Source organism: Chaetura pelagica, unplaced genomic scaffold, assembly GCF_000747805.2.
Source record: "Chaetura pelagica isolate M959 unplaced genomic scaffold, ChaPel_1.0 scaffold221, whole genome shotgun sequence".
Classification (NCBI taxonomy): domain Eukaryota; kingdom Metazoa; phylum Chordata; class Aves; order Apodiformes; family Apodidae; genus Chaetura; species Chaetura pelagica.
Genome location: NW_009952533.1, coordinates 12,445,290 through 12,457,265, shown reverse-complemented (window position 1 = coordinate 12,457,265; position 11,976 = coordinate 12,445,290). Strand labels below are relative to the sequence as shown.

Genomic DNA, 11,976 nt, shown 5'->3' with positions numbered 1-11,976 from the left:
TAATCATGTTTTGCCTCCAAAATCTCTCTTCTTTTTTATGTGGTACCCAGCCACCATAATGGCTGCCTTCTTCCCAGAGTTTACCAACTTGTCCAGACTTTTTTGGGAATATGTCAGTGTAGCACCAGTGGGCACATCAGTACACAGTCTCTGGAATCAGGAGCCAAACCCATTAGGTACCTGGTATCTGAACCACTGATGGCTATTGCCTGTCCCTTTTTCTCAGCTGGCATTTCTGCACACTAGGGAAGCATTGTCAGTACAATAAGATACACAGACAGCTTATACAGAGAGGGACCATTGACCAGGATCTAAATCACTTTGGTCCCTCCCTGCCACAAAACTAGGGCTGGAGGAGCTTTCCAGTGCCCTAAAAAGCCTCCTCAGCTTAACCTCTTTCTTTAAGGAGCAATAAGTTGGGGTTTTTTGCCTGCAGGTGAAACTGCTCCGAGATCGCCATGAAGCCTGTGTGTTGTACATTCTTCCACCTATGCCACGATGAAGTCGCAAGAAAGGGCTCTATCTCTGTGGATCATGGGCTGCCTGGAATGAATGTGTCTTTGCACCACCTACGCATGGGTCAGGTAATAGTACGATACTTGACACTCTATCCTTGGAAACTGTCACCCTCTAGCTAGGCTTCTGACTGCGTTTCTTTTTCACATCTGGACTGACTCAGTAGAAGTGTTCCCATACAGGATGGCAATGCAGCTTCCAGTTAAAGTATTGAAAAGCAATTATGTAATGTGCATCATTAGCAACCGTATTCATTATATTTCGTAACAAATTATGCTGAGACATTTGACTGAATCCAAAGTATGAGAAGCTCAGGCTTATCTTTAGCCTATGTTTCATTCAAAAGTAGCTGGTCTTTCCAGAAAGGCAGTCTTCCTGATACTTGGCTATAGACTTGATATAACGTGGAAGGAAAAACTCCAGCCATGTAAGATTTATTTGCATCAGTGTATTACTAAGCTGGTGCTTCCTGAGCTGTTAGAGGGGTCAAATGAAGGTCATGAAGATGTAGAAAAAGAGTCTCTAGATGTTACAAATGTTACTGCAGCAAAGCAAAGGAAATACATGCCACAGACATATCTTATTTACCTCCTACAACAAATCTGTGTGCAAGACTATGTGTGCATATGTATCACCTAGTAAATTTGGTGGAACTGAGAAAACTTAAAATTGAAAAAGAGGTTCCCAAGAAGAGATGAGAAATGCTACTTTAGGTTAAAGTTTGTGTTTGTGTTAATTGACTTGCCAATTGCCAATGAACTTTCTGTAACTAGCACAAGTAGAAATGCTTATCTAGACAACCTGAAAATATTTGTATCACAAATGTTTATGACCTAGAAGAATTTTTCAAGGACAGAAATGTGTGTGGCTAGGTGGCCACAATTAAAATTAACATCTAGTGAGTTAAAGAAGAATGACAAATTTAAATGTAGCTGTCATTATGGTGGCAAATTCTTGTCTGGCCAAATGACCAATTTCAAGGAAGTTCAAGGGAGTTAAGAGGCACATGCCACTGAATTTATATCAATTCATGTCAGCTCTGTATCTGGCCTGAGACTCAATATTGAATCTTGAGAATGTGCATGTTTTCTGCATTGGTCCTGCCCATAATTTCTGATTTGTTTTTAATTATATCAAAGAAGGAAATAAACTCTGTGTCCTTGCAAAATTTTCATGGCTCTTCTGATTTGGGGTGTTGCAGGGTGTAGTTAATGCCCTGAAAAGGCTTCGGGATTCCTGGATGAAAGGTGTGATGAAAGAAGTGTATTGTTATTGTTTTAGGGGAGTAATCATGTTACTGGGTAAGTCTCTGTCACTGAGACTTGCTGGACTTGTTTTGACTCGCCTATGACTCCTTTCTTTCCTAATTGGGGAGATAAAGCCCCAAGTCTATGCTGAGATGCTGCACAGTGCCTTGTGGTGTTCAGGACAGTGCATCGCCCAGACAGAAGAGCTTCTTGCTGATCTCTCTGTGGTAGCCAGAGGTGAGTACCACAGCATTCTGACTTGCTGCATGGTAGCTTGGGCAGCATGGCTATGTCATGCATGGATTTGTAGGGCAGTTTGAGCTTTGACAGAGGGTGTGGGGAGAATGGCATTAGTTCTGAGCTTACTTATGATTTGAGCTGCCTTCCATGCCTCAGTAATTCTTCTGATACATCGTTCTTTCTCCTTACCTAAAATGCATTTGTTTTCAGAGAAATCCCCAGCTCCCCTACAGCATGGTATGGTGACAAATCAAGGCAGCTTATGGCCACCAAAGACTGTGAGCTGAGGGTCATCTCACTGTGCCCCAACTCTGATCTGCTGTTTGTGCTAGTGGGGCTAGAATGCATTGCAGTCTCAACTGCTGAGCTAATAGGGTACAAGAGGGTGAGTGGAGTGAAGTAGGTAGAAGTAGCTTGTGCTCTTGTTATTTTCATGGGCTTTGTATGCAGCCAGTGAAGTGTTAATCTGTTCAGAATCAGCTTGGAAATGTACCAAATCTGGCACCTAACCATTTCACCCACCCTGCCTTGGAGTGAAAATCAAACCGCAAACCCACAAAGGCTGTAACTGCTTGGTTTTTGTCTTGCTTCTGAAGTAGATTTCAGTCAAAGTGGGATGAAGGGAGGCAGGCAGAGCTATTTTCAAAGGCTGAAAAGCAGAGATCTACTGCGATATTCTGTGACTGCCCAACTAACAGAATAAGGTCCTTGTTTATGACCAACACAGCTGGGAACAGAAATCTAAGAGATAAGCATGTTGTAGAAGTTGCAGAGCTGTATCCTAAATGGATTGCAATCAGTAGCCATGTACTTAAAACTTCCTTTACACCGGGATGGCCTCTCACATGTTGACGCAGACTGTAAAGTCCTTATGTAGTGAGTAGCCCTCCTAGTTCTGCTAAAGCTTATTTCAGAATATGGAAGTTTTTCTCAAGATGTTGGCTGTGGCACTCAACTGTAGAAAGATGTTATTGGTCAAGGATATTTCAGTTGCCAGTATTACAGTTACGTCCCACAGACTGTTGAAGTAGTATGGGAGGCTAGCTCTATCCAAACAATTAAAGAGCTCATAACCTCCAAAAAGCTACATGCAAAATGGATGAGAGAGTAAGGAACAGCAAACTTTTTGTGCTGATTGCAAAGATGATCAAGTAATCGGGGAAGCCTGCATGAGCAGCAGTTTAGCCTCATGGATATAGTTACTGGTAAGCTCTGAGTTAACACATCCCAAGGATTGAATGTGCCCCTTGACTCTTGGTGCAAATGACAAGAATAGTATTTGGAGCTCTTGTCTTTGCCCAGCTGAAGTGTGCTTCTGGGAAGCAGCAAGACCGTGGTAGAATTCAATGGTTAAGGGGAGGAGCTCAATTAGTCAGTGGCAAATACATTAGTGATGCTTTATCTGACTGCAGAGGGGTGGCATGCAGCACCTACTGTTTTTGTGGGATGTTTGAGGGTGTGGGGAGATCAAGCTGATTCAGCGTGACGCATAGAAGAACACATACATTTTGTTTCCCTCAGCAGATCCTTTCAATATTTGGAAGTCTTCTATTGTATTGGAATTGCTTTGGGAGATTCAAACATTGTGTGATTGAGGCTGGTAGGTAACTGTCCCCATCTAGACAAGGGTCTTGCAGTACCAAGGCAGGTACTAACTGCTTCTGTTTCAGTGTCCAAGGCAGCAGAGGCTGTTGTCCCATTCTCTTAGAAGTGTGTGTCCTGAGCGTGCCTGAAGAGCAGAGGAGAAATGTTAGGTTGGTGTAATTAGTTGTGGCAAAGGTAGGAATGGAATTAGCATGCCTTGCTTTGTGGCCCTGAGCTTTTGCTACAGGACTCCTGGACTAAGCCAGATGTTTTTCAGTTGTGGCCATGCCCAAACACCATGTCAAGGTAGATAGCTTCAGGAGCCTCGTCTGAATTTTCAGATTGGACTCACCAGGCCAGCAAATTAGTCTGTTCTATTGTCTTGTGAAAGGTCCCTTTTCTAGGAAGAGTCATTATAGGGTTGTGCCTGAATCCATCTTTGAATGGAAAAACTGGTCAAAGTTATGGATGTAGAGAGACCTTGATCTGCAGGTGTGACACCCAAGCTCTGACACTGGCTCTTGTGAGAGGAGTGGAATGTCAGTTAGCAGAGGTATAATAATAAAAAATTATTATAGGAAGACAGCAGTAGATTAGATAGAAGCAATTGGTTTTTTCTATTCAAAGTGTGGCAAAACACCTTCAGTAAACAGCTGGTGCCAGAAGACATTGTTCAGATTCATGTGAAAACAAATGTAAGTCAGGGTGGTATGAGGGTTTAGCTTAAGAAGTCAAAACATGTCAAGGGCAGGTCTGCAAAACAACAGGGTAGCTGTTCCCTGCTTATCCAGCAGCTCAGTGACTGGGGCCTTTGATTTGGACAGAGATGATAAATGTACCGTTCTTTTTCTTGTCTGGACTGGCATTTTCTGGTCAGTTTTCTGATCCTGTTTTTGCTGAGGCTACTAACAATGCACAGTAGCTCAACTGGCAGGATGGATAAGCTCAATATAGTCATGTCAAGTAGAGGTGGGAGCTGAACTTTCATCACTTCCATTATGAATTAACATAGTAACCTTTTAGGGGGTGTGATACAGGATGGGAGAGAAAAAATGTCTTGTCACCTGGGTAGTGTGCTTGTCTTTTGCTTTTGGGTAAACATTCCAAACTGGAAAGTAAGAATTCATTTGAGGTTAATCAGAAATCCAACCTGAAATCCTTTCTGTTTTCTTCTTGGTTTCACAAGGAAGACCATATAATTTTAGGTAAAATTCTTCTTCCTAATATGCCAATACCTATTAATGTAGCTTTCTTTCTTGATGCATTTCACTTACAAAAACATCCTTTATCGAGGCTAGATTTAATATATCTCTATAAATACAACTTTACTGTGTTTAAAATATCTTAAGTCTTTATAAACATAGCTATTTCCAAAATAGTTACATCAGATTATTTTTTTTACAATATGGAATAGCTTTTTAGTGATCACAACACATTCTCGGTCTCGAAGCCAAGGTGTGTAAACTAGGAAACTTAATAGTTTGCATTTCCAGACCGAAATTAATTGTGATATGAAACTGTCAGATTTTGCTATTTCCACTGATTGTTTTGGACACCCTGTGAATGAAATATGTTTTAAATGAGAACAGGGTTTGTTGGAGGAGATCCAGTGTTCATCCATAGTGTTGTCAAGTTAAGCAGTTTTATACTGAGCTAAAAGATCTTGGGTTTGAAAATTATTGATAATTCACTGCAGACTGAAAGCTGCTGGACACAGACCATGAAGAGGTGATTTTTCAGAGCAGAGAGGAACATTTGTGATCTCTCAGTGGAGTCTGGCTTCTGATCTCTTAACGTTTACGCTTGAGGAATGAAAGTTATCTTCATCCATGTTGGAGGATGAATGCATTCGTATTACCTGAATTCCTCTCTCTGTTGGAGTTAACCCCCTTGGAGTTAATTCTCAGCTTACTAGAGTTTAGGCAGTAAAAAAAAATCCAGGTGTGTGGTGTAAGGAAGCAAGAAATGTGAGGCTGTACAAAACACCTGACTCTGGAACGCGTTTACACAGACAGCTGTAATATCGGGGGACTTCTGAGGAGAATGCCTATATATTAAGTACTGTCTCTTTGCCACAAGAAGAAAGCAAGGACACATCTGTCGTTGAAGGGGATGAGGTCATCTCTGCCCTTGCTTTAGTCAGCACTGCAGAGGATCAGTGTTTCTGGGTGGAGCAGAGTTTTCTTGGTGACTAGAGTGCAGAGAAGACCATGCTGAAGTCTGACTCCTAAACAGGGAGATCTGCCTGCCACTGAACTGTTTAACTATGGAGATGGATGTCCCAGACACAGGAATACCTGTCAGGTGGTTATTCTAGTAGAGCTGCCCTCCATCCTTGCCATCTAGCAAAAAGGAAGAAAAAAATCTAAGGGGGCAAAGAAGCTAGTCTGAGGTGTAACGTGTGTGATTAATGACTGTATGGGCACTACTGGAAATATGTCCTGTAAGCAATACACATTTGGTGGTGCCTGCATTTGAGCTGTTCAAAGAGTAAAAGATAGCTCATCTGGGGCCGAACAAAACCATCTGTTCCCTGCATTCATGCTGATTCCTGAAATGGGTGGCAAAAGATAAGGTATTTCCTAAAAAGCTGAAAACAGGAGAGTTTTTCTTTCCAAAGTCTTCTGCGCAACTGGTGTCAGGCATGTCTACTGATAAAATAAAGCCCCTCCCTCCTTCTTCCCCCCCCCCAAAAAAAGGGTCTTGCCTACAGGCATGACAGTTGAAGGATCCACACTGGCGACTCTATACTGTGGGAGGTGATGAGACTTGGTGTTTCCATTGTGCAAGAGATTCTGTTCTGTTCTGTTCTGGTACTTATCTTAGCAAGATGGAAGTCAAGAGCTCCTGATAAAAGGAGGAAAGTGTTTTGGGTTTGAAGAGGTATTTCCACTTTAATTTGTACCTCATATAAATTTGCCACCTAGGTGAATGTCGAAATATATGGAAGTGCTTCCTTTAAACTGTTTTCTTAAAACATTCTAAAGTGAAATCAGTATCAGAAGTGGAGGAGGTTTTTATTCCTCACCTCCCATGTTTCCATTTCCCCCAGCACCACAGCAGTTCCTAAGATAGCTGTTTCCCCTTGCAAGTCTGTGTGACCTGTGGAGAGCAAGCAGTTCTGAAATGGTGGAAGAGAAGGGGGGCTGTGCTGCCAGAGGGCAAAGTCAGATGCTAAACCAGAATCTTTAAAACATGAGAGGTGGTTAGTTAAGGAGGGACAGAGGCATATTGCTATAGTGGGCTGTTCTGGTTAGCCAAGGGACTTGCCCTCAAGGACAGTAATTGTTTGCCCATGAGCCATGCTGCAATTCCATGAGCCAGGACTGCCAAAGACCATGAGCTGTGAGATGAAGATGGGAATGCTTCATGGGAGGCTGAAGCATGTTAGAGAAACTGAGGTGGGACAGTCTTGCTGGTCTAAAGTTTTTACCTGTATCTCTGCATTTGTTAAACCCTCAGGGGTAACAGATAGTGTATAACACTGAAGGTCCAGATGGCAGAAGTCAGGAATTCCACAGAACCAGTTGCACCTCTAGTGTGTGTATATCATGTGCTTACTGCAACGTGCAGTTTCCGAAGGAAGTAATCTTGGCCAGCCTGGACTTTCAGACTCTTATCAGCTGCCCTACAGACTGTTTTGCAGAGCCTTGCTATCAGGGAACTGAGCCAGTCTAGTGGGGAGACAACTACATTGGGGGAAAACTTCAACTGTGCAATGCCAGAACCTAGATTTGCCCCAGTAAAGCAGGCACAAAAAGAGGCAAGGGACTAGACTTCTCTGTAGCATGTGACACTGAAAGAGATGGCTTGATCCTGGTCTCACGTGGATCAAAGGGTGTAAAACAGAATGGTGACTAGCCAGTTGAGTCCCTCCTCCCCACGCTGGCTACTGTCATTTGTCACTCCAGGCACCTTCAAGAGATTATTCCGCATGTTTTTCTGATACTCTGTACTAATTCCAACCATGATGTAGAGACTCAGTGCATGGCATGGCAACAATTACTGCATAGTGTGTTGTGGAATTACTGGGGATCTGAAATAATTGTGCTTAAGGCTTTGCATCATCCTACAACAAAGCTACTGAGAACATGCACAAAAATGCAGTTTTCCTAATGTTCTCTTGCTTAATACTGCACAGGAGGACATAAGTGGAGGAGAAAGGCTTATGTGCCTTAGTCCATCTGTGAGTCAAGTTCCCAGCCCTTTTTTCAGGTCTGCTATTGGCTTTCAGTGTGTCATGAAGTCTGGGTCTTGTTGCCATACCACACTTACACACGAGCAGGTATTTCTTTTCCCTCTGACAGATTGTCTGGCCAGAGCCAGGATGTGGTCTTTCACAATGTGTGTGGGTTTGGTGCAATAAACCTCAAACCCTGTAGGGGATCATTAGATGTTGCTACTCATATCAACTAAAAATAACTCAAAGCTGTATGTTATATGGCATCTGTGGACAGTCAGCTGAACTGAAATCTGTGTGATATTTCTTGATGAGAAATTGTCTCTACTAGCAATACCTGCACAACTCTAGTCCTTTCTTGGGGATGCATATGAGGCAATGGAAGCAAGTTAGAACACAGGAAGTTCTGACTAAATATAAAGAAAAAGGATGGTAAGAGGGCGATCAGAGACTGGACCAGGACTCCTGAGAGAGAGGGGGATTTCTGTCCCTGAAGGTACAAAAAGCTTGCCTAGGCAAAGCGTGGAGCAACCTGCTGTAGTGAGACCAGGTTTGAGCAGAAGGCCAGACCTGCAGAGTCTAGAGGTCCTTCTCAACTTACCTCACTGTGTGAGGTTTGTCAGCTGAGCTAAGCTGTGTCAGATATTGTTTGGCTCAGGATGCACTATTGTCTTTGTAACAGAGTTTAATTCTTCCATGTTGTTTTCTTCAACGCAGATAGTGATCTGGATGGAGAGAGCAACGAATCGTTTGGAGCCGTGGAAGATTGCAGTCATCGTTGTGTCAGTGATAGTAGGCTTAGCCATCATCATTGGCTTGATTACAGTTTCATTGTGCCGTGGTAAGTGCATCGCTCTTTTTGTTGTCACCAGTCTTCAGGAATCTGTTTTCCACTCATTACTGTGGTCTTGTGTGATGATTTAGGTATACAATTCACCCCTAGTATAGAATGTGCATGAGAAAGCTTACTAGATCCTGTTCAAGATCTGAATGTATTATAATGCCTGCAAGAATACTAAAATATCAGTTACTTGAAACAGAGATTTAAGTTTTGTCCTTCTTTCTTCTTGTCTTTCCAGCAGGCCTCCATTGGTAACTACAGTTAACCAAAGGTTAGCAGTCTTCGTGTAAGCCAGGTTTATGTCTAGTACTCAAGCTATGCATAGTAAGCTTGGTTTTTAACACTGTTTTAGCAGTAACTGGACATAGCATCTCTAGCTGAGGATATTCCAAAAAGAGAAAGGACAGAGCTTTAGGCTTTTTTGAGCCCAGGAGGCAGTCCTGGTTGCCAGGGGCTCAGTTTCAGTAGCAGATGAATGGAGCTAAGTCATTCCGTTCCCAGTGTCTAAAATACCAGAGTAAGGAGTTTTGAAAAGCCTTTCTGCTGAGATGGAACTGGTGTTGTTACTGTCACAGCTCACCAACAGTCAGCCAGGTTATGGCTTGCATCAGGACACAAGACAGAACAGTGGCAGAGCTACAGCTTAGCTTTGCTTTTTTGCTAACTCTGCATTATGGGGCTGTTCACCAGAGAGCGAGATTTTAAACAACCTGACTGCTGAACAGATGCAAACAGCTCTGGGCCACCTGCCTCTCAGAGGGGCAGAGGCATGTCACAGTGCAGCCAGGAAGGAATTAGAAGGGACATATGTGTGCTGGTGTGTCTCATGCTCTGCTCACCTCAGGCTGATGAGAAGATTGTCCCAGAGAAATGTTGTAGTGGGTGTAATTTAGAACTACTTGAGATTCTACTTCAACGTAGAAATGAGCCCCTAGCTGGTCCATGGAACAATATGGTGGTCCAGAGTCCCCTTTTTCCAAAGTGCTATTCAAGCTATACTTACACAGCTGACAGGGTCACAGCCTGAGTCTGGAAGTCTTACTCATGCAATGCACTGTGAGGTGTTGTACATGTCTGAATTGTTCTGAACAAGATCAGCCACCTTCCCTTTTCTCCTCTGTAGATCAGGACCGATATTTCAATGCATCTTTCCTAATCACCAATGTCAATTATGACCCTCAGTATGAAAGGCAAACCACAGAAGAGTACAGGCGCTTGAGTGAAGAGATTGAAACCATGGTAAGCTAAGCTATTTCTCTGTTTCTGCCTGACCTCTGGCAAAGAGTCATGCAATTGTTTAATAAAGAGTCAGGGTTGATTGTGCCTCATCCTTATGCAGCTGGCCTTACCTTTCAAACCTTGCTTTAGTGGGTTAAAGCAGATGGTAAGCACAGGTGCTCTCTTCTAGCAGCCCTGTGGTGGAACAGGCACTCATAGAGCAGAAGGGACAGCAAAATCAGCCAACTCAGCTGCTTATTTTAGTTTTGCATCCTCTGATGGAAATTTAGTGGTGGCTTTGGTGTGGATGTGCAGATTTGAAGGCATTTTCTTGTGTTTCAGAGGCTCACAGGACTGTTATATCTTGAGACCATGTACATATTACAAGTATATTTTAACAGTCTCTTTTCCTTTAACAGATATCTGCAGTATTCAGAAGGTCCTTTCTAAGTAAAAGGTACATCAGGTCCCACGTTTTCAGTCTGAGGTAAGTAATGTGAAGGTCAGGAATAAGCAGGGATGTGATAAATATCCTTTCTTCCTACCCCTTGACCATATGGAGTGTGCCTTGTTGTTTATGCTTGGATTACACTGGCAAGATGACCAAATCTTGGCTGGTTGTCACTCTCCCTCAGTGCTCAAAACAGTGAGGGCTCAGTTAGCTACAGAGGTCAGCAACAAAGAGAAATTTTGCCTTAAAATTCTGCAGGTGGATTACTTGAACACCAGTTGTTTGTGGCTGTGACTGAATTACTCAGTGATCCCAGTCTCTGCGATTAGTTAAGATCTTGAGAGATGCAGAATGAGATCTTTATTCTGCTTAATGCTTCCTGTTGAAGCTCAGGCTGGTGATGACCCTTATGCATCATGTATAGCAGAAGGTGACTGTTCTCCCTCTCTGAAAAAGTCTGAAGGAATAAATTATTCCACTATGAGCTACCTGGATACAGAGTTGAGGAAAGGAAGCAAATGGGACGTACAGGTATACAGGTCCTGTGTGAGAGCTTTTAAGTCTTTCATCCCTCTGCAGTAATTATGTATCAGTCTCAGAAATGAGAGTCATTGCTTCCCTCAACTTCACATTACTTTTCTTTGGAGTTGTATTTCTGTAAGACTCAAACCGCTGTGGAATATTTTTCCATAGATAGCAAAGAATGTGAGGCTTCCCACAAATGTCCTTCACAGCACTTCTGGGCTTGCTTGCCTTTACCTGTCTCTACACAGCACTGTCACTTCAGTAGCACATATACTAGAATTGGAACGATGCAGAGATTAGCGTGGCCCCCGTGCAAGGATGACACACAAATTTGTGAAGCATTCCATGTTTTTTTGCTGGGTCCTGCACTTTGGTCACAATAACGTCAAGCAATGCTGCAGGCTCAGGAAGAGTCAGCACCGACTGGCCAGGGCAGAACCATTCTCTTGAGAGAATCCTGGGGCAGCCAGGGCAAAGCCTGAAGGAAAAAGGCAGCCAAAGCCAACAGCAGCCTCGGGACAGGACTCGCCTCTGAGGATCATGGCAAGACGGATTGTAGAATACACATTAAAGAGGATCTGTGAGCCTGGGCCTCTACGGACCCCCAAAGAGCCTTCCAGAAGGCCTGTCCTCAGAGCACCCACCCCATGGAACAGGCAGGAGAGACAGGACACTGAAGGCAACCTCCTCTCCATGTGCCCAGGCTTTTCCAAGCAGCCTGTCCCTCCGGCGGCTCCCAAGGCCCCTGCCCAGGCAGGAGCCCGGCACAGGGTGATGCTGCCTTGAGCTTCTCCAGGCCCAGCCCCAGCAGCCCGTCTCTCGACTGTGATGGAGTTTCCTCAGAGGAGTCCTTGTGGGCAGCTTTTCCTGCCAGGTGGCCGCAGGGAGTGGGCTGCTTTTTGTAGCTGTGGGGGTGGCCAGAGGCTGCGCTGCAGGTTCCTGCCTTCAGACGTGGCTTCCTGCCTGACTCAGGGGTCCGTTACTGGCTCCCCGCTGGTGTCCGTTAGCCCAGCTAACTCTGCTCTCCCAACCAGCTCCAACTCTGCTCTCCCAATGAGTTATACTTCTACTCTCCCAACCAGCTCCAACTCTGCTCTCCCAACCAGCTCCAACTCTGCTCTCCCAACCAGCTCCAACTCTGCTCTCCCAACCAGCTCCAACTCTGCTCTCCCAA

The 11,976-nt window shown here is 44.0% G+C and overlaps 1 protein-coding gene across 1 annotated transcript in view; it reads left to right on the top strand.

Moving 5' to 3' along the window:
- The first annotated feature begins 1,907 nt into the window (after window positions 1-1,907).
- The window catches only part of LOC104398802 (transmembrane protease serine 11E-like), a 16,565-nt gene continuing 6,496 nt past the window's right edge, over window positions 1,908-11,976 (top strand). Inside the window, 5 exon segments of the mRNA XM_010008956.1 lie at window positions 1,908-2,000; window positions 8,485-8,605; window positions 9,465-9,467; window positions 9,732-9,847; window positions 10,246-10,313. Of these exon segments, the coding sequence (XP_010007258.1) occupies window positions 1,908-2,000; window positions 8,485-8,605; window positions 9,465-9,467; window positions 9,732-9,847; window positions 10,246-10,313 (401 nt within the window).